The sequence below is a fragment of the Bombus huntii genome, chromosome 11 (assembly GCF_024542735.1).
Source record: "Bombus huntii isolate Logan2020A chromosome 11, iyBomHunt1.1, whole genome shotgun sequence".
In the NCBI taxonomy this organism is placed as follows: Eukaryota; Metazoa; Arthropoda; class Insecta; order Hymenoptera; family Apidae; genus Bombus; species Bombus huntii.
Window position 1 is genome coordinate 2,042,970 of NC_066248.1, and position 25,997 is coordinate 2,068,966.

General features: G+C 33.5%; 2 protein-coding genes and 1 long non-coding RNA gene across 7 annotated transcripts in view; 1 reads left to right on the forward strand and 2 right to left on the reverse strand.

Moving 5' to 3' along the window:
* The first annotated feature begins 5,472 nt into the window (after positions 1-5,472).
* LOC126870990 (HIV Tat-specific factor 1 homolog) overlaps positions 5,473-25,997 on the forward strand; it is a 58,626-nt gene continuing 38,101 nt past the window's right edge. Inside the window, exons 1-3 of one of the 2 annotated variants that reach the window (XM_050629293.1) lie at positions 5,473-5,550; positions 6,799-7,157; positions 7,260-7,616. In XM_050629293.1, coding sequence (XP_050485250.1) covers positions 6,861-7,157; positions 7,260-7,616 — 654 coding nt within the window. In that variant the 5' untranslated portion in view covers positions 5,473-5,550; positions 6,799-6,860. Of the gene's footprint in view, positions 5,551-6,033; positions 6,202-6,798; positions 7,158-7,259; positions 7,617-25,997 lie in introns of those variants that run through there. The other variant, XM_050629292.1, reaches the window with a different exon arrangement.
* Positions 7,917-17,416, reverse strand: LOC126870998 (uncharacterized). 2 transcript variants are annotated; one of them, XM_050629319.1, is made up of 5 exons: positions 17,052-17,416; positions 10,804-11,079; positions 10,367-10,603; positions 9,994-10,192; positions 7,917-9,600 (listed from the first exon to the last, which is right to left on the reverse strand). In XM_050629319.1, exons 1-5 carry the CDS (start codon positions 17,086-17,088, stop codon positions 9,372-9,374), a joined length of 978 nt encoding a protein of 325 aa, XP_050485276.1. In that variant the 5' UTR covers positions 17,089-17,416; the 3' UTR covers positions 7,917-9,371. The 2 variants fall into 2 exon arrangements, with proteins under 2 accessions (XP_050485276.1, XP_050485275.1); XM_050629318.1 differs by lacking the exon at positions 17,052-17,416 and adding an exon at positions 15,919-15,973.
* Positions 18,686-24,474, reverse strand: LOC126871009 (uncharacterized). 3 transcript variants are annotated; one of them, XR_007691493.1, is made up of 3 exons: positions 23,149-24,474; positions 19,208-19,453; positions 18,686-18,999 (listed from the first exon to the last, which is right to left on the reverse strand). It is a non-coding gene; the product is annotated as an uncharacterized LOC126871009 (long non-coding RNA). The 3 variants fall into 3 exon arrangements; XR_007691494.1 differs by having other exon boundaries at positions 18,686-19,002; XR_007691492.1 differs by having other exon boundaries at positions 18,686-19,453.

Genomic DNA, 25,997 nt, shown 5'->3' on the forward strand with positions numbered 1-25,997 from the left:
TAAAGGGTTTTCAAATCAAAAGCAAGTTTATACCAAATAATATGCGAACCGTTCTTTCCAAATTTCTTGTTCGCGATAGATAGCTACCTATTTACTATTCTCTAGGTTTACGTTTAGCGTATCTATCATCTTGCCGTTTGGAATATTCGTTAACGAAAAAACACCGACGTGCTAAATCTCCAATGATTTATTTAAGGAGGTTAACGCGATAGCGCGATATCAGAGGACGAATCGCCACTTTCATTTTTACTTCTGGCACGAAACGGTCGAGGTGGAAAAATCGTACGGCCAAGAACAAAGTCAGATAAATTTGCATTAACACGGTAGACTGTAGACACACGCGTGTAACGTATGATGATTTTATTCTTAAAATTGCTTGTTATAAATATGACGACTCCTTCAGAGAAATGACGTACGTAAACTCATTTGAAATTCAAAGACTTAACGTTTGTAGATAATCAATTGTTTTAATCTGATAAAGGAATCATTATTGCTTTACAAGTATCTAAAGATTTTTTACTCAAATCTAAGAAAAGATCTACGTTCGGCCAGTCTTAATCTGGAAGATCAAGCGTTGCGCGCACGTGAGGTCAAAGGGATTTAGACACCGGAGTTTTCTCATGAAACGAAGAACGGTAACGAAGTTATTCATTCGTTTGGAAGAAAATTGTGCTTTCATATATAATACTTCCAATTGAATACTAAGGATGCTAACGAGTATCGTGTTTGTCTTCGGGTTTATTTACGAATTAGCGGTCGTTACAGTAAGAAGATCGATATTATGGTGATAAAAATAATGAAAGACATTGTGGAAGTTTCAGTGTACAGGGTCCAACCGAATAACACGTAAAAGCGGACATGACGCGATTCCTTGTGGAAAAATAAGAAAAAGATATAGTATGAAATTTTTTCACTGTAGGCTTAGTTCTTGAGAAAATCGAATTTAAACATTTATCAAACGTATTTGAGCGTGGCTAATTCTGGACTCGATAGGATTAAATAATCGACAGGAGATTATTGTGCGTGCGAAAATAAGTCGGAAAAGTAGGATAAAATTTTTCTATTTTCATCTTCAAGGAAATAGAGTTTGAGTATGTTTAGTGAAGAGTCGGTCTAGTACGGATTTTGAAGTATTTGAAGCGTGACAAATTTTGATGACTGAAATATCTTGTTAATTGGATACGATACTACTTTTATAAATGTTGTGTTCGAGATAAAATAAGTATAATTTGTTTTAAACTGTAAATTTTTAACAAAATGGGAACCGTTAAATTCTTCTTTTGTTGTTTAACTACGTGCAATAAAAATATAAATTCCAAAGATAATTGCTACAATAAGCTTCGGCGCATAAAACGTAGTTACATTGTCGTAATGTGCCAAGATGGGTGTAGAGTAAAAGGAATGGAAATGACAGCTTTAGAAGCAAGAATTTTACGTTCCATTCATGGTCGTACAACGGTCACTAAGAATTACAATCATGCCTCGAAGCGAATGAATTTTTCCGATTGCCCTCGACTGGTCGTGGCTGCTATAAACGAAGGGAGTGAGAAAATTCTAGTTGTTATCGAATTATACTAAATTATACTTATACGAAAATACTAGTTGAAAATGAATGCTTAGCAAAATCTATTTGATAGATGAAACGGCGGTATCACCAATGTTGATTGGCCAGCCAAGGAACGAGCGAATAATAATTTTCATTTCTTGCCTGTAAAGGTCAATGATGCAGCTACTCGGTATAAATCCTTCACGGAGTTTACGTTTATGTTCTTCTTATCAAAAGTTCAAACGTCGTCTTTTGCATAATGCATCGAGCATCTATCTTTCATACGAGAAATACGTGTTGTTCTTTAGCTACGTTGACTTTAATCGACAATTATGATATCAAGCAACATTTTCAGAGTCCAGCTAACAGAAGTTTACACGTATCGAAGAGATTTCAAAAGAATGGGAAGAACTTGACGTAGATATTAAGTGATGTGTAAGGTCGATAATGACGATATTTCTAGGAGAGGAGCTTTATTTTATGTGTAAAGATCGAGTTATGCATCTGTTTATATTTCACGATACAAATATAAAAGAATGCTCACGAAACGAGGCTTTTTTTTAAGTAGAAAGTGATACTAGACTGGTCAAGAATCGTGGTAACCGATATTATTCTTTGTCATTCAATGGGATTGGATTGGAATAGACTTTTTAAGGATTACGTTTAATCTCTTGAGTAAATTTAAATATCAAGCGAACAAATATTTATCGATAGACTAAGAATCGTTTGTTACTTAGCCAAAATGTCTTATCTACCATCTGGAAACTAAAAAATAATACTTCTATATGCCATTCCTTTCTACGCGTCTTTGAATCTTCCATTCATTACCACGTCTAAAATTCAGACGACGTTGAACATTTCAGGTCACGTTCAACTCCTCCACCTTCTTAATGGTTGCACCCCACAATATTTTCACGGAACTACGAATGACTGGAAACATAACGTACAAAATGTACCATAAAATGCAATGTGGTTAAAATTATTATTCTATGTAGAACGCGTCCCTATTTCGAAACGCGACATGCGAGATGGTAAATTCGCTGTGCCGATATCATCGATGCGCTCATTTTCTAGCCACTGGTATTGTGTCAGGTCGTTAACCTGAGGATGCATGGTTTAGCAGCAATGAAAACGGATCAAAATATACGCGTCCACGAATCGGATCAATTACAATATTTAATTCACCATGCCGCAACCGGTTAATCTGGTTTTACTTTTGCTTATGCATTTCCAATGTGAATAATTGCGATGCGTTAACAATGTTGTTTATCATTGAGCCGCTTTGTTTGCATCGCGTTGGAATTTTCCTATCCGAAACGAGAAAGGATGACGCTCTATGACAGCAATAGATCTTCTATGTAAAGCGTAGTAAATTCTCTATTGCAAAGCGTGGTGAATTTGCTATAATTAAAATACTAAGATCGGCAGCTACAAACTAAAGACATAGGAAGCTATGCATAGGATTTTCTATTTGCTGGAACTAGCACGGGAAAAAGGGATTCTTTTTTTAGATTCTACTGCGGTCGGAGCTAAAATAGTCGATCCTTATTTGAGAAGTTTAATTTTTTATTTGAACCTTTTATATCGTGTTCTGGGCTTAAATTTCAACGTAGGAGATCTTTTAATATCGTAGGTATTTCAGAAAAGAAGGTCAGAAAAATCATTTGTTAACAATGAGAAATGTGAAATTTAATCCACGGGGCAATATTTTACTCTTGTTCCGATTAAATTTTGAAGGTTTTGTTTTCATTGATAGTTTGAAGTTTTAGAAAACGAAATATAAAATTGTTAGTGAACGTATTCGTACACATCGAGATATAGGATCGAATCAATACGTGCCAATTTCGATTTTTCGATACAATGCATCGTGACACGAATGAAATCGTTTCTTATACATCATGAGTTGGTAGATTAACTTTCATGAAAAGTTTCTTATAATTTATCAAATGTTTTATTTTCTTAAATAAGTAACATTTTATATACGAATAGACACAATTAAAGAACGAAATTAATATTGAAATAGATAAATCATACATATAATTATGTCAAACTGGTCGAAGTGTAAAACGAACAAGCAGAAATATAATGAAGATAATATAAAAATATAAAAATTGAAACGAGCTATTGTGATAAAAAATTTTTCTAATATCACAATGGAAATAATAAAATAATAATATTACTTCAAAGCCAAACAAATATTCAAAGTACGTACTATTTTACAGGTCATACAATTGAAAATATCTTGAAAGACTTAAATATCTTCAACCTCTTTTCACCATGTAACAACTCGTTCAGTTAGTTTCGCACGATTAAGTGCAATTTTATAGCTCAATCGTGCCGAAGAATAATTTGCTCGGTACGCAGATGGCAGCCCTCATTTCCGCAAAAGTGACAAGGAATTGTGTTATATTTATGTATAACGGTTCCGCGTAGTTTTATGTTTTAATATATTGAACATTTAAGTGCACTAACTACATATTTCTCTGCTACGTCTTACGAAACAAACGCTTCCATTTCTCTTTGTCTAGACATTGTTTTATTAATTAAAAATAATGCACTTAACTTATTCGATTAATAGAAGACTAGCATTGTTAAAAGTAAAGCAAATGTTTAACAATGTTCTGTTTTGATTTATGAAATGTTATCTATCATTAAAAGTTGATAGAAGTTGATAAGGAAATTCAAAACATCATTTTAGTAAATAATATCTTACAAAAGCATTTCGCGAGAAGTGAATGTTATTTTGCAAATATTTTAAATCAAATTCGATTCCGTTTTATGAAACAAAGATTCGAAGATAGTTTGAAAACAGCTCGAATTATAAAATCCACTATTTCCTTTCAAGTTCATCGTACATATATATTTTCATTAATTTGCCGGCAAATCGGCACGGCATCAGGCAACCTGTTTGAGAAAAAAAGGTGCTCTTAAGTAAGATGAATGTCGATTGCGTGGGTATCGAGTGGCAGGTGCATCAAATCATGCGTGCTGTGTGCAATTTCGTTGAACGTTTTACCAGGTATCGTTTCTAGATCCGTCAGGCCCATGCTTGAACGTTGTGCGGCGAAACTTGCAGCCGACTAACTGCCGGTCAAGCATGGCTATCATGGTGGCAACTTAAACTGAACGTTGCCTGGCAACTGGAAATCAATTTCTAATGGCAACCACGCCGGACGTGTTCCAACGTTAAGAATGGGAGCGATCGTTCGCTAGTGGTGTGTTTTCTCGTGGAAATTAATAGCTGAACGCGTCGCCGTTGTCTTCGCGTTCCTTCGCGTGTCACCACTTTCATCGACGAATGTCATTTAATATTCAATGCACGGTTGCACCAATGCACTCGTGACATTCGCTCATGAACGCTTTATTTTTTTTATGTCAAGAATGTTTTATTTCAATGTTTTTTTTTTCTTGGTTATATTGAACTTTATAGCAATAACGAGGTAGGCGGTTTTGGAAAGAATGAAGAGGCGAATTTGATTCTGGTAACGTAATTGGCGTTGGATGAGGGATGCTTAAAGCGTCAAATGAATGAATGTACAATATATTGTTGTTGAGAATTTGAATTGCATTTATTGTTACGCGCTTTTTTGCCGGCTTCCGGATTGAAAATGTTTGTTTCGAGTAAGTGACGGATCCAGAGGGGGATGATAGGAGCGATCGCTTTTCTGCCCATTCCTGCGAGAGAATAAAATATAAAAATATTATGACACTTTTTCAAAAACTTATCGATTATATAATTAACGTAAATTAAATTATTTAGCCTATAGTATCAGATAGAGATATTAAAGTGTAAATTACAAGCAAATTTTAAATCTTGAAAAAGCAGGTTCAGAGATATACTATACTTTTACACATATCGCCTCCACCCAAGAAAGACTTCTGGTTACGTCACTGTTTCAAATGAAGAATAGGATTAAGGTAGTGGTACTACTATTTCTGGTAAAGATACACGAAAGAATAAACTGAAAGTGAGAAATTGAATTTTACGTTATCAAGTTATACATGTATTATATTTGGCGTATTACATTCAAATATGGTATTTTTAATAAAAAGTATCATACAATTTTTGGAAAATAAATATATAATTATTTGTTAGTAATGTAGTTAGTATGTTCTCTGAAACAAATGCAACAAATTTATGTAATGTGTTACGTTTATTACAAAATTATCCAAAAGAATAAATCCATAAGAAGTTTATAACTCCAAAAATTAAAAATGCCAATATTTGAATATTCAGAAAAATAATTTTGGTAGTTTTTAAACAAAATGTAAATATCCAGTAATTAACCTATTCTGTTAAATAATATCTGTTATTAATAATTCTGTAATAATTATTTTATTAAATCGCTCAAAGTTAAAAGTATAGATAAGATATTAAATGTTAAAATAAATATTTAATAAAAGAAATAAGCGTTAAAATAAATAAAATTGATTACAGTACGCTTTATCGGCACAAATGTACGTGATAGAATATTCTACAATTTCATGTAGAGCGCATTAGTATCGCGAACAGGTATCAGCGCATGTTGAATAGTGTGTTGCTGTCAAGTTCAAGAATTTACAATTCGTTTCTTTTTAAAAAAGTTATATTTTTTGATAAGAGTAGACGTTACCTACGTTAGAATTATTGTGAAGAACTAACATAATTTCAAACGGTATGTTTGATAGTGCTATCGATTCCTGTATATGATAGATATCTAACCTACATCAAAATATTTGTGCACTTTGACGTAACTATTTCATATATCGAGGGAAATTGTACCGTTATTATTTGAAAATTTATATAAATGCGTTTTACTTAGTACGTACATGTTATAGATACAAGTTGTGTATCGTAACGTTAAATTCGATTGTATTTCGATAATGTTTATGTAACCTGTATACGCTTGTAATTATTTAATCTATATTATGTCGTTTTTGTTTTATCAATCTTTATCTTAGTAAATTTTACTTTAACATTTTGTATAAATTTGTTTTGTTATTTTTATAATTTTTTGTTAATGATACTTTATGATAAATACAAAGTACGATAAGTTGAAAGGTTATGTTAATTGCCTTAGCAATTACCAAATACAAAGCATTAGTATGTGATTTAAACCTCTATCAAATAAATGAATGTTGTTTATCAACAGGTTGCTGTTATTTATTCATGCTATTTATATTAACAAACTGATAATAGCTAATAAATTTTATATGCAATTAAGATAGCATCATTATCATAATTAATATGTTTTCATAATTTTCTGTTATAGGTTTTAAATTTCATGCTGAATTTTATTGGATTTTTCATCAAATGAAATATTATTAACATAAAATGGCTGATTGTAAAGATACAGAGAAGGCTGAAGATTCTATGAAACATTATAAATTCGATGGGCAATCTTATATATATAAAGATCCTACAACTAATGTTACATATAGATTTGACCGAGATAAGAATGAATGGATGGTAAAAGATACAGAAGAAACAAAGACAAAAGCTTCTGATGATAATGAAGTTAGGGCACAAGAAGGAGTATTTGGCTTTGAAAATGATACTCATACATATACAGATCCTAATGACGGCAGTGTGTACTTTTGGGACAAGGAAAAAAATGCCTGGTTCCCAAAGGTGAGGTGTGTTTTTCATTAAAGATCTTTCAATAAACTTTTTGTTATTTATATAGCCCATAATGTATTATCATTAAAATATTTTCAAATAATTATTTTTCAGGTGGATGAAGATTTCATGGCAAGATATCAAATGAGTTATGGGTTTACAGATGCGAGTAAAGTAGAAACAAATACTGTGCAACAATCTCAAGCACAAGTAAAGATCGATAAAGAGAAAAAGAAGATGGAAGCCAAAAGAAAAGCACATGAGCCGCCAACCTGGTTCGAAGTAGACGAAGCCCATAATACTGCTATTTACGTGTCTGGCCTACCATTAGACATTACCATGGATGAACTCACAAAGCTTTTCAACAAATGTGGTCTCATAGCACGAGATGAAAAGGGAAAGGACAAGATCAAGTTATATAAGGATACAAATGGTCAACCAAAGGGCGATGCTCTCTGTATCTACATAAAGGTAAGTGATTATTTATCTGGTTTTTGTTGTCAGCTGTTTTATAAATAATTTCATTGGACTTGGAGTAATGATAATATTACTACTGATTAAATTCTTAAAAATAATTACTTTGCACAATTATGAAAATATTTATTTTAACAAAAAGTTAGTAAGATATATGTCTACTATGAAACGTGTAGTATGTTGAATATCACGGAACTCTTTTTATAAAAGTATAAATTTTTTCTTAATTAATTATCTAAATTATCTAAAAAAAGTTTGTTTACTATCACACTTTAGGCTAAAAATTAAATTTCATAGTGATGATTTGACATAGAATTTTTATTGACGTAATGTACATCATGTTAAATGTAGAAGATATGTTTCAATAATTTGGGTATTTTGTAAACAAAACTTAATTCTTCACGAATTAATCGTGGAGTTTCAAGTATTATGCAACTTAATGGCGAATGGGTTTTTTAATTTTGAAGTAACATTGTACAAATACAGATTAATATGTAAATAAGAATGTAATGTACGTAAATATAAATGTTTAAGTACATCACACAATATTTCTCGAATCACTTAGCTTATAATTAAACGTATAATCTTTTTTATCAACTTATAAATCCTGAAACGTTCCGGCCGTAAAAAGGTTTTATTCTAACGGTACTTATATGTATATACAATATCATTAAATTAAAGCATAAAAAATAAAAGTCTTGGGAAATTTATATCGATATATACTGATAACATATACTAAATAATGCGTTCTAGATAAACATCAAATATTATATGCATATATATTTTTTTCTGATATTTTTTGAGTAACATTGATATGCAGTCAGTGCATTATCCATTGGTAGTGATACACGTATGCTTGAAAATTTAGGTATAGTCAACATACAATTATCGATATTTAAGCAGTTTGACTATTTGTGATATATTATCTGCTGCTATGATTGCACTATGGTTTTAAACATTTAGTTAGCGCGAAAAATAAATCCATTGTTTTAAATTGCTTTCTCGTGCTACAATAAACCGAAGGCATTCATCCAAGAAATATTTTAGAACTTATTTCTGTAAGAATCATTTTTTAATAATAAAAAATAAATTAAAACAAAGTGAATAAATAGTTTTTCTACAACGAGTTATTATTTTAAATAAAACAAATTTTTAAAAAGTACATTTGCAATTAGATAATTCTATCTTTTATTTCATTGTAGTTTTGCATTTTATAATTTGTTTCTTCGTATAAATGCCTTCGAATGCCGTAATACTTAGCGACAAGCAAAAACTAACATTGCAAATATAGTTCGCTAATGGACGATCCGCGTTTCATGCAGATTAATTAAATAAAAAAATACAAAATGAAATCTGAACACACATCGTACGCGATACACGAACATTGAAGTTATTACTCTACCGATTCGAGGTAACGTTATTAACTAGACAAGTACATCTTCAAGAATCTAACGTCTATTTAGAAAGAGAGGAACATAAGAAGAGACTGTTTTGAGCCGAATAAATTATATCTCAGTCTATGCTCGACTTTAGTAGCGCCTAAATAACTTCATCATCCACAAATTCGAAACGAAACGAAACGAAAATTATAACTCTTTATTTGGCTGAATGAAAGCTTCGATTAATTCAATTTCTAGCAAAATGCAGAATGGAAGAAAGTGTGTGAAACATAGATACAAAATGATCTTTTAGAAGAATAATGATCGATGATTAAAGCAACCAAATAAAGAGTTAAAATAAATAGCGCTTTGTTTATGGCTTTAAAATAACTTCTTCGCTCGCTAGGTTGTTCATCTTGCTCGGGATTTGTGGCAAAATGTTGTTTACGGCTGTTAGACTTTGTGGACCGTTACTGGGCATATCAGGTGCGAATGCACTGTATTCTCGTCCTTGAGGCAACATCTGTGCCACTTGTGGGTAATTCAGTTGAGTTCTGTTCGAGTGATGTCGCATTCTTGTTCTCGGATATGATCCTTTAACGCTGCAATTAGAATTTTAGTTTACAATTACGAATGTACTATTATGCTATAATATAGTTACGATACATTGATCTCATCATTGATCTCTCATTGATCATTGATACATTCATTGATACATTGAAGATTAGATTTTCAAATGTGGATTTGTGTGGGAACAGATACCAAATACCAAACGGTTTGATATATGCATAAAAATACCGATATATACATTTAATAAAATGTTAATTCTATGAAAATGCATAGCGTTCAAATTTTTTTCGAATTTTACTATGAATTTTCCGGGCAACGTAACGGTCTTTAAGAGAAACCACTTGTCTTCTATGTACAAAATAGTATACTATTGGCAAACGGTATATTTCACAACTTACTATTATTTTATAGGTAAAAGAACTTACCTAGGTGGCCTTGAACCTACATTCACACCATGTGCCCAATCTGAATATTGTTCCGCGTGCTTCTTTCTCCATCCACTTCGTTTCTTATTCTGTCTGTTTGATTTCTTCTGTTCTTTCGAGTACTTCTTGCTCTTCTTTCGAGGTTTCAATCTTTGGTTTTGCGGTGCGTAGGGATCTATCGTTTTTTTACGTCTTCTAACTATAATTTAAACAAAGTATCTAATTATAGATGTCCACTTAATCGCTAAAAGGTTCAACAATCGTATGATTCTTGTATGTGTAAATTTTGTTAGTTTTAAGACGAATGTCTTGACGAATGATGGTTTAAGTAGTATTTGAGCTAGAAACGAGCGTCAAGAAAGTAGAATGTTACCTATACGTCCAGCTGGTACTTCGCACACGTAGTGTTTTCGTTCGACGCAACTTCGTGGGCTCCATTTATACCTTAACGTGGGATCGATCGTGATGCAGTGCCATGCATATTGTTGTTTAGAGTGGTTAGATTGAGGTAAACCAAAATTTTGGAACACCACTTTCTCCCCGGTCACTCCCCATTCCCAAGCCATTTGCTGCCAATTGTATATTCCACCGATCCATCTCTCTAATTTCGCTGGGATATAATATTTCAACCAGTTTAGATATTTAACCAATTTCATCCAAATTTAAGATCATATATTTTGTATCTTTTTATGATTGTAAATATAACTTTATGATTGTATAATACGAGTGGTTTGAAAAGTATCTATTAGGTAATATGTCTTTTTTTATTTTTATTATTAAATATTGTATTGTAAGACGAGTTTTACTTACTGAATTGATCGCTCGACAAGTATTTCCTTAGCATTCGATCTTTACCATTTCTATCGAGAATCGCTAGAGTAGCGTTTCTATCTTTGCAGTGAAAATAGGCCTCTCTCCAAGGTGCCGTACCTCCGCTTAAGTAATAGCAATATCTTTTCAATCGGAAGAATCCTATAGGGCACATGTACCGCCTTATGATTTCATTTTGTCGGCCGATTCTGAGCCTGTTCGTGGCTGCTGGATTGATACTGTTATTGTACGGCTGTGCCACTACTGCTGATATGCCTGTAAAACAATGAAGTCGTAAAGAATAATTAGCTAGCCTTCATTATCTTATCTCATTTATCATATTCTCTTTAACACGGAAGAAAAAAGAAATCATTTTCAAACATTTAAATAGTATTCTCGTAATTTTATCTTTTCTCGTATCATCTGTAGCTGAGAATTTCGCATATTCCGTAGAATGGCAATGGCATATTCTATCTCGAGAATATTTCTCGTTCAAGGAAATCCTTGGGGACGACACAACAGTTCAACAGTTTCGCCTACACACTGTTCACATAAATTTCTCTCCCGGTGCATCTTCTTTGCATGTGACGAGTATTAAACGAATACCTTACATTTATGTACGTTTTATCCGTCGGTAAAAATTGATATCCACGGTTTTAACGTAGGTAGGAATGTGCGATAGCAAATTCATTACGTCATACGATTGCATGCTGTAATATGCGGCGGGACTAAGTAGTTCAGTGTTACGGCCGTTCTCTTCCCCGTGCAATAATTTCTTTCGTCTCTCGTGGCTCTGTCCTTTTATGGAAACAATTGCAGAAAATCGAATAAAACGTCAGACGCAGTTTAGTCGCGGATCCTTAATACCTATCTCTTGTCCTTGAGCGTAATTTAACGATTATGTAAACCGTTTTTACGCATGAATAGGCACAATTATACAGATGGAGTTATATACATTACATATATGAAAATAATTTAGTGATCGTGACGTTCTAAAAGGACATGACTGGTCATAAAATTGAGATTTGTTACACAAACAAGGTGATAATGATTGCTGTATAATAATGTCCTCGTTTATACAGATACCGATTAGGAAATTGTTTAAAAAATCCATTTTTCCAATTTTAATTTTAAACTTGTTTTTAAGTCTCTGCTCTTTCTTTCAATTATAAGACGAAGCATGTCGAAGGATGTCGATATATGTATGGTACGATAATTGCAAAAGATTATTTGTATTGCTGTTTGATAGCAAAAACGCGGAGAAGCTTATTTGTCGGTGGTTTAGATATAGCTAATTACCGTGTGAAATTGAATACACGTGATATAACGACTGCTACAGCTAAAAAGGTTAATAGTCTTTGGTATTTATTAATAGCTGTGACAATCTATCTTAAGAGATATATATGACACTATAATTTACACCGATGATAGACATAAGTCGATTACGACCGAATTCCGCAGGGAATGTGTTAATCTCACTGCGTTCTCTTTAACATTTGCGACCGAATCGTATTTTTCAATCATTAGAAAATTTCTCGAATTTGAGAAAAATAAAAAAGACTTGTTATTTATATGCGTAATTTTTCGTTTCAATTTTTGCTTAAAGAATCATTTTACGTTAAAGATGTTTATAACGATAACTTTTTATAGAAGGAAATAACCATTATATGTACTTTAAAGATGCAAGTTTGAAAGTTTTCTTCTAAAGATTCTTACGCCGTCCGTGCTCAAGTATCAAACATCAGTTAAACTTCCGTGTATTACTAAGTATTCCTAACCTAGTTGGATGCGTTTGATGTTGTCCGGCCTGCGAAGTGTGAATGATATCATCCGAGAAAATTATGCGATGCATTGCTATTACGTCCATACATGGGAATTATTAGGGTAGAAATGCGAAGTGCCAATTACACTGTGCATCTTCCTCTTTGGTTTATTATCATGGAAGAACTCCGGGAGTACGTTAACACGACGAAATAGGTTACTGGTTGATCGAGTTGTTTTCATGAATTCAAACTGCAGTACTCTAATTAAATCATGCACCAGCTATTCTCGTAGAATTCTTCCGCGGTTTACGACCATTGAAAAACTTGTTCTATGGACAGTTTTATTCTTTTTTGAGACTTATTCCTTTCACGTCTGACTGTAACGTAGATGTTTTATAGATGTTCCGTTTCCATGAGTACCAATAATGATACTAGTTTGCATAAAAATTTGCAATCTACCAATCGTTTGGGATTTTTTTGAAGTTGCAACGTCACGTTATTTATTTTCCAAGTAATAGGTAATATTACCCTTACACGTATCATATTTGCAATCACCTTGGATAATGTATCGCAATTTCTGTAATTTCTAATTCTGTAGGAATAACATATTCAACTATAAATTATCACTTTAGGGAACGTTTGTAGGAACACGAATTATACGGGGAAAAGTTTCCATCCGCTGAACACGTTTGGTTTGTTGAGCACATTTTGTTTGCTTGTTTCTCCGGCTGGAAACCATAAACGACAAACAGCCGCGGTAATGTTGCAGCTTTATCTTTTCACGTATTCATTCGCAATTGCGTCGGATGTAGCTTCACCGATATTTCTGTATACCCAGGACACGCATTGAATGTAAATCCGCCTTTCAGCAGATATTGCGAACAACTTTTCATTTTATCCGAGTTGTATTATGACAAATTAATGGTCGATATAATCGAAACGAACGTTTGCATCTTTTTAGTCATACGTTTCTGATTGATAGCAAATTTCGAGTTTTTAAGATTCCATTCCTCTACCAATTAGATATCTTTCATTTTTATACATAAATGTTGAAGATGAAAGAGATTTGTTCAGGATTTAATTCGAGCGATGTCAAAGCAGTCCGAATGGAACTTGATTGAAATTTGGAAATTTTATGAATGCGAATGAATCTTTCACGTGTAAAATCCTTGTTAATTCGACGTGTCTAATGTAACGATTACAAATATTTGAGAGGAACAGCTACCAAGGTTCATAATCTTGTTGAGGTATGTGATGACGTAACGGACTATAGAAGTGGCTCCTTTTGTTAAGGTTTCCAATATTTTCGTTTCTTAAATCTGATTAATTATTTAAGGATGAGATCATCTGATTAGTTTGAATAGCGAGTAAATTATTCGGCTAATTGTTCATATTTAATCTGTAAATCCGTGAGAGAGATCATACATATGACAAAAACAGTTCTCTGTTAATTGGAAAATCAAATTTAACTTTAATTACATACTTGGCCGTTGCAAAACGTGACGAAAATTAAAATCAAAACGTGAGGAAAATGAAAAGATGGTTATACTTGATCCTTATACATGACTCGAAAAATTTACTAGGCTAACATTATCTTAAACGAGTATTATCGAAATTATACAACCACATAGCACGTATATATGTCAGCTGTTTTATCTATTGTCAATATTCGCATATCAGCAGAGCCATGCGATGCAAACTTGCTTTAACCCAAATCGGTGACTGACTTTGAAAATGTGCTTGTACTTAAACGAACGATAGATACCGAGACTATGTTTCTAGAAATCCGCCATTTAATAAGGTGTAATTAAATACTGTACGCCGGACTTTGATATCATCGTGTTATGTCATGAACATTGATAATTAATACGAACGTCTATAACTGTTATTCAGTCATAATTGCGTCTGAACTTTTAATCAGCACGTACATAAGCTGTACCTTTATCTACGTAAGAATCATGTTCATCGATGCGTATGTTGCACTCATGGATAACACGTGTGTCCACAATTTTTTCTTTCATTGACGAGTTACATCTAGCACAAGGCTAACTTTACATGTGCTCTGCGTAATTGTTTCATATTGCTTGTATATTTTAGCTACAGCGGCCGATTTGTTTCACTACGGCCGATCAACAAGTGTCTCGTGTATGTATCTCTTTTGCTAGTCTTTAAAATAACAGACGTTTAGATTAACTGGTGTAATTATAATTTAATAATCTAGTATCAATCATGTATATAATCTTTCTTTCATGGCATACTTTAGTAAAAAGACTATTTTTATGAAATATAGTTGGGGATTGTATTCGTCATGTTTAAAGTCATTACTAGTAGATGAAACGTATAATCATTATAACTTGCTAACACTGCATATAATTCACTTATGTAAGTATTTTTTTGGGATTTGGTTTTTTCCATTAAGCACAAAAATAAAAATGGTTTCGTTATATGTTTATAGAAGATCATGGCGAATATTGATGTTATTAATGATAAAATTTATACTTATTTTATCACTGGTATTAATTCATTGATCTTGTACAGATATCTCCAATAATAACCGCGTTCGTGAATTTAATCCGTTCAAAGTTAATTCGATCCAAGTTAACTAGATCGAATAAAAGGTGGTGAAAAACCGATACTTACGTAATCCATTATTCTGCAGTTTTGGCAGTGAACACTTTCTTATGGTTATTCTAGTTTTGCGACACATTTACGGTGTGATTTAATACCGTTGTGTGTGGTCTTCTGACTAAAGATTCGTGTACTCTCTAACAAAAATAGATGGCCGATCTATTCACTTCGGGCATCTAGGTATTCAATGGTATATGTGGCCTTATTTTTATTAGCCCTACATTACATTACATAACGATAAAGAATTTAATATTTTAGCTTCAACTATTCACCTTATTATTTACCTTACATCTTAAATATGAATATTACTATTTTCATTAAAGATTTCGAAGATAAATATAGATTGCATATTGAAACTTATTTTTAATATTTATCAATATAATATGTCGATACGGTATCATTTAGAAAAGTTAAAGATTTTGTTTTGAAAAGACATTTAATCGAAATTTAATTTTCCTAATCTTATACGTAGAAGTTAATTATTAATTGTTATTATTATGTAGTTTAAAGCGAGAAAAAAAATCTAATCACGAACGTGCATATTTGTCTATCCTCTGGTATTAAATGGTGTGCATCGTGACATTGATTGTATCGTCGCTTCTTCTTTGTTATGTCGAGTTCTTCGGATAATAGTAGGTAAGAAAGATAGAAATCTCGAGTAGCGTTATCGAGTCTCCTAGTTTCGCTTAAAGGCGCCATTAGTAATGAATTTTTTCGTACTCACAAGTGCGTAACCAATCGATATTTGCATTTGGTAGATACATCCTTTTGTATTTAATGACTTGCATATTGCATCAGTTGAAGTTTGTAAATCGTTCTGTTATAACGTTTCATTATGCTCGTATCAATGTCCGACGTTGGCAACGTTTCCACATATTTTTTTTCTCCTTTCTTTATACGAGTTCTAGGGAGAAAATAGTAGAAAATAGAAAAGGAGGAAATGTACTGTAAGGGAACGTCCCATGTTATAAATTTTTAATCTTCCGTGGTGGAAGAAAAATAGGATGGACCGAACCGGCACTCGTTTCTCACCGTGCAGTGGAGTTGTTTCTATTCGTACGTGTCAACAAAATTCTTGAGGTGAATGATCTAAGTTATAAATAAATGGCTAGCTTCTACAATAGTGAATGAAGTTATTTACAATGTTTTCGTTATTCTCTGTTTTCGAAATCTTTCTTAAGATACGCTTCTTCTTTCTTTCTCGATTCGATATATCGGTACTATACGGCTTTTTAATTTAATTTATAGTGGTATCTGAGCGTTATATGTTTTTATTGTTTCATTTTTTATTCTTATTCCATCAAACGAAGTTTTATTTTATTTTATTTATTTCAATGCTAAAGGCGAATGTGCCGTTTTAATGGAATTTTTTCGATAGGTGTGTTAAACGAGTATCGACATATATAATTATCATGTTCGTTTTATCCAGCGATCTCTTTTATGTTTATACTAGCTCTATAAACACAGAGGAACCTTTCTTTCGTATTTCGCTTTACCTTGCAATTTGATAATTAATTCTATTCCTCTCATGGTTTGTTCTCTAAAGCTTTCCTCAAAGGATCCAGTCGCAGAAAGCTTTCACGACGACGACTCGTAAACGCACTCCGTAAATTTATTTCTAAGAGAAAAGCCCGCGTGTGTGCATAAGTTTTTTGATAAACGTTCACGCTTTTCACTCATAAGCAACATTGAGATAGACATTTCTACCGGAATGAAATACAATTGAAACTAAACCGAAGGTGGAAAAAATGTATTTCTTCCCTCGTCAATCTTTTTAGTCTCCTTTCACTTGATATTTCTCGCGTAAATCACAGGCGTTGAATTAAAATCGGTCGATTCATTGGCGAAACTCATTACCTGCGGCACAAAGAACCAGAAGCAAACACCTCCGCATGGTTTCCACCTGCTCTGTCGTTGATTTATTCGCCGAATTCGTCGATGAACAAGCAAAACGGTGCAAACAGAGTCGTCCTCATCCTCGTTCACAAGTTACACATTGATTCACTCATCAAGATCCACTTGATGTCTTTGTCAATTCGAACGAAATTTTCATAAAAATTCACGACCTAAACGATTCTCGATCACGATAATTCTAATCTTTTTTTTCTGTGTTGGCGCGTTCTCGATTTCTCTGTGTCTGAGACACTGATCAGAAGCGGACGAACACACGGGGAGAAGCTTTCACGGTGGAAGTTCGCGAGCGACTGAAGCCGCCGCTTCCATTCCGCTCGACGTCAAGGTACGAGGCGAGCTTTCGATACGAACTCGCGCTTCCCCCGTGTGCCGCATACTTTCTCGATCTCCTGGCATTTTTCAGGTTCCTCTCCTGGCTAGTTGTACGTTCGTTTCGTTTCGTTCGTCAAACGCATCGGGTCCTCTATCCCCATAGCAATGATATTCGACACTTAAGGAACTTCTCCTGTATTCGACTCTTTAAAAATCGAACCACGCGCTCCTCTCTCCCTTTGCCATTCCATTGAGATTTATCTATCCTCGAACGATTTGGGAATGAGATCTGTGGCTTGAATGCGAGTGTGATATTTTGGTCTAGTTACAGCAACGTTCATAAGTATCTCAGTTCTTTGGTCTATTTCTATTCAGTGGTTTAATTAAAGCAGTGCCGCTTATCTTTTTAAGTAAACTGCCCTTAAAATCAGAAATCTACAAATCTATAAATATAATACTTAAATATAATACTTAATATATATATATTAATAAATAAATAAATATATATAACGTTTCGTTCAGATAAAGAATGATTTTTCGCTGTTGCTATCACAATTTTTCCAAACACTTTTTCCCTCATAAAGTAAATATGTTTAGGTGTTTTTTGGGTGATAAATTGGGATTTGAAGGATTAAAAAACTTTAATGTTGGTTCCTTGTAATAAATCCAATATGTAAACGCATTCGGGAATACGCGTAATGAATCGTGCTTTAAAGTTTTAGTCGAAAAGAAACGAATACGAGGGATCGGGAATTATTTATGACTTTGCTAGACATTTTCCTGATCGTGTAAAAAGATTTAGACGAGGAAGAAAAATTACTTCCATCAGAATATTTTGTTTCTGATCTTTTTCTTTTTTTATAATAAAGTCACTAGTATGTACGACGATTTATTTGTATTGTGTTTATATAATGAGACAATTATATTATAATATTATAGTTAATTGAATTTATGTAATTGAATTATAATTTAATTGTTATATCTAATCCGTAGTTTCCTGGACAATTTTCTAGAAACAAATTTTGAAAAATTAATATTTAAATTAACTATTTAAATTGTACATCGATAAAGTTAATTATTCTTCTTAATTTTTAAATAAAGTCGCATACTTGTAGTATTTTCATTAAAATATCACTAACAAGTGTCGCGATCGGACATTTTTATCTCAGTCGATTTCTTTATCAGGCTGCTAAAAAATGATTATCTTTTAAAAAGTTATGCGTCAAATTTCTCTTTATCGGTAAGTAATCGCAAACACTGCAATATATCGTCACGGCAATCTGCCGTTGTATAGAATTATATTAATAATACGATATACCATACAAGGAATAAGAGAAAAACAAAACGATACATCATGGTTGTGCTTATTTTTTTATGCAAATGAACTCGTCAAGGGATGCACTGCCTTTTTCGAAGCGACGCGCGACGTGGTTAAAAAGAGATCGATCTGCACTGGACAGGGGCATTCCAATGCGTCGTCGTTTCTGGCGATTTTTCAGCTACGAGTTTCGGTTCGACGACTCGGACCTACGCTGATTCAGAGCCCGTGTGATAAAATCCGGAAAGAAGAAATATTCTGCTACTAGGAAGGATGAATTTAATCGAAATATATAAAAATTACATTACAGTATTTGCAATAACGATTCGTATACACATCTTTTTTAGTTCTTTAGATTTTTCATCTGTTTTTAACCCATTGATATATTTGTTACTATCGACGTATTGATTGCATTTATTTATCGAGTTATTTACGAAAGTATATACGAAAGAGAAATTACATCACATACCGTGCATGTATGAATACCATCGTCGAGTCATTAATATTCTCATGGAGTAAACGAACTGAACGGTAACAGCCGACAAAGTATCGATGTTTCTGAACCCTTCTCTAATTGGGATGAAGAACAGTTTCTTTCGAGCTCTCGTAGACCTCGCCGCTAAAACGTATCATCGAAAATTTGTCACACGTTTTCCGTCGAACAGACGTTGCTTTTCCTTGAAGATTCATATCTATAATTAGCGTATTGTTCCGTCTGAAAAATGAGAGAACGAGTTCCGATCATTTCTACTGCGTGTCTGAAAGGCGTGGTACCTGCCTTTCTCTTCTTTTTTTATGCTGCAGCGTGTGAAAAATTCGAGGACTCTTCGCGAATACAATTTGAAACGTGACATACTTATATCCCAGCTAACAAAAGTTTGTTTCGTGCATTAAATTACAATGCGTTCAAATAATCATTTTCTTTGGGAACTTCATTTTATAACCGAAATATTGAACATTTTTTTGTACAATTCTGGCTCTCTTTAGTTATTAAGAGTTTATGAACCTACTGGATTTTGCTGAATTTTATACTTTCATTTAAATTTATTCGATAGTAATGCAATTTAATATATGAGTAGTTTGGAAGCCACATTCGAAAATTCTATAAATTAAAAAATAGAGCAAATATGATACGTTACAAATATCTTCCAGAATTTTTCTGTTTAAAGCATGCCAGTTATTTATAAAACTGCAACCTTACTGAAATATTTGTACTATGTAAATAAATAAATAAATAAATATTTGTACTATGTAATTATCTCTGTTATATCGATAGAAATTAGAACGAGCGAGATATCAAATGCAGATCAGTAGCAAGATCAGTCACCGAAAATGTCCAAATAAGATAAAATACCAACGGAATTCAGTCTGACAGTAATCGATTTAAAGAGTAAATAGTAAATCAATTTCAGACGATTATACAAGTTGATTGTATTTGTAATATCGTTGATGTAATATCTCTCTACGAAAATTAATTCATCGTGTAAAACATGTAGTTCTGAAGTATATACGTATAAAAAAAGCTAATATCATTTTCATAGTAGGTTCAATCTCTTCTCCATTAGCGATAGTTTGGTAACTTCTTGGCATGCTTTCAACCAACTTTTCGGCTGAATAAAACAGCAGCTTTCATATTTTTCGAACACCATCGTTCTCGAAATTTATTCCTCGTTTATAATAAACCAAATATTTTCCACGAAACGTAATGATCGACGATAGAAACAGATATGAAACGAATCCTTGGAGATTTTTTATCGTAGTCACAGAAACGAAATTCGATGAATTGACTGAAAAATATTGCAACCGCGTTATTATCTTTACGCAACGTTGGCGATTAAAGAGTTAAGCATCTCCCAGAAAACGTTTACATTTTACTATTCCTCGAAGTCTCTCGATCTTTCCGAATCCGAAAATATTGGGACGGAGGATGAAGGAAGTATAAAATGAATAAAGGGAATAAGGGCTACGGGACCAGTAGCTCGGTATCACGAGAAACTTGCGAGTTTAATCAGTTTTACGAAAGTGGTTGTTACGTAGGTTGGAATAAGAGAAGACTAGCTTCCAGAAAATTGGAATACGTGTTTAAGTTCTGAATACGGGGCGGCTATTGATCTTCTGAATTGCAAAATAAGGTAGGGTTTCAACTGATCGTTGTTCTGTTGAAAATAAAGGCGGTGTTTATTTTTACGAGTATACGTCAGCGAACGTGAAAAATAAATGAAGGAAGTGTAAACTTTGTTCGCGTTTTGTGCAGTAACTATTTTCACTGTTTTTTTTTTTTTAAATAAACGCAATGTGATTCTAACGCTGATGAGATAAACGAATAAAATATTCTGAAACACGTGGAAGAAGTATTATCTTAATTACCGAATTCATTTAGAGCGATGTAAAATATTTTTAGTACCAATATTGATATTGGTATCACAATGAATGAATGAAATAGAAGGAATAAGTAAGAATGGAAACCGTTGTCACGAGAAACACGCGTTTTTAATTAGCTGTTTAAAGGAAACGATTACACAAGACAAATATAAAAAGATGTAAATCATGACTCGCTTAACTCCCGCTTTCACGAGGACTCGTTATTCATTTTGTTCTTTACCTTCCGTTTCATCTACGCAACTGCAGTGAGAGAAATCGCGTTCGCAAAATGTTTGAGCAAGTTCGTAATTTTAATCTATCTTTAAAAAAGATTACAAAAGGAACATTTTAACGCGAATTAAGCTTCGACTGAATTCCACAGTTCTACAGATTTTAATCCTCTTAAATTTAAAGGTCTGCCAATCCCGTATTTTTAATACATGCCCACAAAATTCCTTCATCGCGATGCTATTTGATCTTTTTTCTTCTTTTTTCTGCCAACAAAACTACCGACAAACGAGAAAACATTTATGGTAACTGATTCATTTACGATGATGACTAGACATTCAAGGTCGCAGTTTATGGCAACTGGTAATTAAGAATACAATGAATGATGCTCGAAAGAGGACGATCAATTCGCTAGCTACGTGCCAGCTTTTACTTAGCATCTATGTGTACAGTTATTTGGTATGCATCTTATCTCTGGATACTGATGGGACACGAGTGTATGATTTTTAAACGAGCATAAAGCAACGATTATAATATTTTTCGCGCGTTTCTATATGTTGTCTCGACGATTACACGTGCTTAAAAGACCAGCGTGTTAATTTCGTCAATGTACACGATAGTAATCGTTCCTCGTTGAGAAGTACGTTGTGAATTCGCAATTTCCGTGAAAGAAAATGTGCAGAATGTGGACTTTCCGGTAAACAGCTTTTTCGTGCCTCGCGGTTGGCAACAGCTGAGCAAATATCATTATCTTTATCGTTATTTTCTCGTCCTTGAATTTAACTACTTGCGGCAAGTTGTCGGCTTTTTGCATTAACAAAAATACGTTAAGAATATCTACGTGCGGAAAGAATTGAAAACATATGGCCTTTCTGTGACGAGTGTTTGTATGGTAAAGAAGATAGAATAATGACCCGATCTTGACAACCATTCTTCTCTGAATGATAGTTAAAAGAACATTGTACACATATTTGGAAAAAGGAAATGATAATAGAAAATTTGTACTTCTTGTTATAGAATTATCGTAGAACATCGTATATCATATTTCTATTCTTTTACAAAACCTTCATTGTTGTTCGGAATATTTATATCGTAACTTATTATACGTTTGAAATATTTTAGTCGATCGAGATATTTTATATTTTTGCGCGAACATCGGTGATGCGTTTGTTGAAATTAAATCATCAGTTAGATACAAGATATTTAGGAAACTCTATTAATATTTCGTAATTACGATTAGCAGCATATGAATCGTTTTGATCGTTTGGCTTATTAAAATTCCGTGCAGTTAAATATCAAATTCCAGTCGTTTAAATTTAAAGTACTTAAGAATTTCAAACATTTCGCTGCAATTGTAATTAAGCTACCTTTCATTCCATTTATGTGTAATGAAGCATGTGATGTACGCTCGATATTACCGTAATATTCTACAATTGTCAACTATAAATTACGCTCCGTTTACTTTATTCATTCAACTACTTTGTCCATAAATTACGTACGAACTGTTTGGTTGATATAATTAACGATTAACATTTAAAATTCCGTGGAATTTCATTTATTTGAACGTATTAAGTAATAGTTGATTGTAATAATGAACGTGATGAATAATTCGGTAACAGTAGTAATTTATGTAAAAAATTCAGCTTGTGGAACATTTTAAAGATTCCTGAAACGTTGGTGGCTCTCGCAGTTGTTAATCATCGTTTGCATTCTGCTGAAATACTTGTTCGCGCCGTTTTTCGTTTCTAACTCTGGAAACCATCCAGTAGAAGGAAGGAGACGCAGGGTTAATTCGTATTTACTGTCACGTACCCGACGTACCTTTATTATACTCTCGTCCTATCCTTGGTGCACGTATCCGACTCGCCTGACCGATTTTATCTTAATTACTTCGTTTCATCTCACTTCATTTTCGCTCCGATGCGACGTTTTGCTCGTTCTCTCGGTGCACTGCGTCTGTCGATTCGTTTCTCATTCTCCGTGTCTTATTGCAGCTCTGCGACTTAACAGCCTTTAATTTTCTCTTAATTACTGGAATTACAATAGCCAGTGACAGATCCACGATGTTTCTTTCGATACCAATGATTTATTGGTCTCTATCTTTGTTTATCTTTCTGTTCTCGCGGAATAACGAGCACGTTTCGCTTTCCCGAACTGCAATTGTTCGTCGAATTAGACGCATCACGATCTGCCACTCCGTAGTTCTTGAAGCGTGAAGAAATCGACGCTTCAGAGGCAAATAGGATGACTCTGTTCGATATAATTTCATTTGATACTAATGTTATCGTTTGTAAACGATATATATATATATATATATATCTAAATATATTGCAGCGGGCGTGTTTCTCGCTCGCGCGTTTGTCTGTAAATGACTACGAAAGACTTGATTTGTATTTCGTTTGACCAGTTTTTTGTTACATTGTACAGGCTACGTGATTTATGAATGCAGTAGGTGTAACGTCGGTTTTATTTAGTACTACGCTATTTTTCACTGCTAGCTAAGCTGACAAGCTACGTATGTTCGAACGTCGCGAAGAAAGTAGAACAACGTCTGTGAAATATTATCGGAACTGTGTCTTTCGGTTTTGGTACTTCGAGTATGTTTCGCGTGGAACAACTTTAATTGTTACAGGGCTAACAACAGCAGTAACATCGATGTATTAAAACGTTTCTTTTCTCTAAAAAATCTTGTGAAATAAAGATTATGTGGAAAAGAAGTCTAAGCAGCATTTAGGCACAAATGGTTTCTTCAGGGCAAAGGTAATACGTGTATCGGTACAGATGAAAAGCAAAAATGATAAAAAGAAAAAAAAAAGAACGTATAACATATATACATATCACGATCAAATGCAATGTATAATAACTAGAAAACAAATTCGATACAGAATCTTGTCGAGAATAGTTCGCTAGTGTTGGACGACCAGTCTCGTTACGAGATAAAATCCGGTGATAGATTACTCTTTGGAAAGAGTAAATTTCCGCAATGACTTCGTTAACGGAGGAATTGTCCTCGTAATTTCTGGAACAGGTTGTCTGAAAGCGTTTTCCCGAGCACGGAAGAGTAACGGTTTCGACGACGTTCCGGATTCCCTTGATATCAATTCGAACATCGAACAGATGCAGCTATCAAATAAACGTCCAATTGGCACGTAGCCATTCCTTGCAGTCATGATATTTTCGAAGTGGGTTTATACCCTTAAGTTTAGTCTATGTTTGTTCGGAGAAATAAGCATGTACATTGATACGTAGCTTCATTTTGTTGCGCTTTATTTAAGTTCGCTTCGTATGGAAATTAAATTCTATTTCCCGCTGGAATAGAACGAACGTTGCATTGCATTCTGTACCTTAAAGCGTAACAAATCATCGTACTTCTGCGTACAACGTTTTTATTTCAAATTTTGAACTTTCACGATGATTGTATGACATATTTGTAGTCCGGGCTTCGATTATATTTCTGATAATATGTTGCGCTGTGTTCTCACGTTCAATTAAAAAAAAAAAAGAGAGAAAAAACGAGAAAGCAGTCGAATAATATGATAAAAACATTTGTCAACAGGATTTCCACATTAAATACTTTTAGCGAAAACTCGTATGTTAGAAGCATGCTGCATCATGATTTAAGCATGAGTAAAATTCATTTGTATATTTGCGATGCAGCAAGCTGGCGATCATCAAAAGCGTATACGACAAGCATTTGTAATAAATATCTTTGTTACGATGGTATAATATCGATTTGGTTGGAACAGAGCGAATTGGTCTGCTGAACGTTTCCATATACGTACATACGTGTAACGTTTTCTACCCCACAAACCCGCTTATAGAAAATCCTGAAGCTGTTTTAACTGAATTTATTTGGGAAAAGCGTTTGACGAGTGAGAGAGAAAAAGAAAGAGACTTCGGAGCCACGATACGATTTTCAACGAGCTCTTAGTTGATTTTTATTTTTTCTTCTCTTCCTCTTTTTCTTTTTTTTTTTTTTTTTTCGAACATAGGAAGCCTGGTTGTCGAAGCAAAGTTAAAAGAGTTCGTCTCGTTATTCTCGATGGATGGAGAGAGAAAAAGGATTGCTTTTAACAAGTATGTCAAAGCGATCTCTATACATAGCCAAGGAACGTTCAAGTGTTCGAGTTTCAAAGGGCGTTTCGGACGCGTTTAATCATCAAAAATCATTGCGTGTTCGATCACCTCGCTCGATCAAGCCGTTTTGTAAAACTAAACCCTGTGCCATCGGAGTTGAAATCGTGAAATTCTCAGTTTTTTTTTTTTTTTTTTCAAAGAAACCTTTCGCGCTCCATTTCGCCATACTGAATCGTTCGTAAATGGCACGATGACGCACAAAGGGCGCCGTCGTAATTGACTTAACGCAATTTCATCAGCTCGATATCGGGAGACGCCATTCATTTTGATTTAAAGCATCGTCGAAAAGTAAAAATGTACTAAAAAATTACGAAATTTGTCTTTTTCTATGAAGTTTTGTATGGAATTTATTTCAAATAATTCAGAAGCAGATTTATTTTAAAGAAATTCAATTTGTTTATAAAAAAAAACGAAAATCAAACAGCATGAAATCTTCAGAAGCTTTTTTCATTATGATCAAATATAGTTCGAAACTTATTACAGATTTGTTGGCATGCAGGTGTTGAAAGTAATTTTCGAAAAGCCTATTGTCT

Bases quoted from the DNA above. Each gene is read 5' to 3' on its own strand.
- LOC126870998 (XM_050629318.1), bottom strand. From the start codon at position 15,958: ATGTATCTACCAAATGCAAATATCGATTGGTTACGCACTT. The intron at 10,604-10,803 runs GTAAGTAAAACT...ATTATATCCCAG, and splicing joins CTTGTCGAGCGATCAATTCA to CGAAATTAGAGAGATGGATC. The intron at 10,193-10,366 runs GTAACATTCTAC...TTTAAATTATAG, and splicing joins AGTACCAGCTGGACGTATAG to TTAGAAGACGTAAAAAAACG.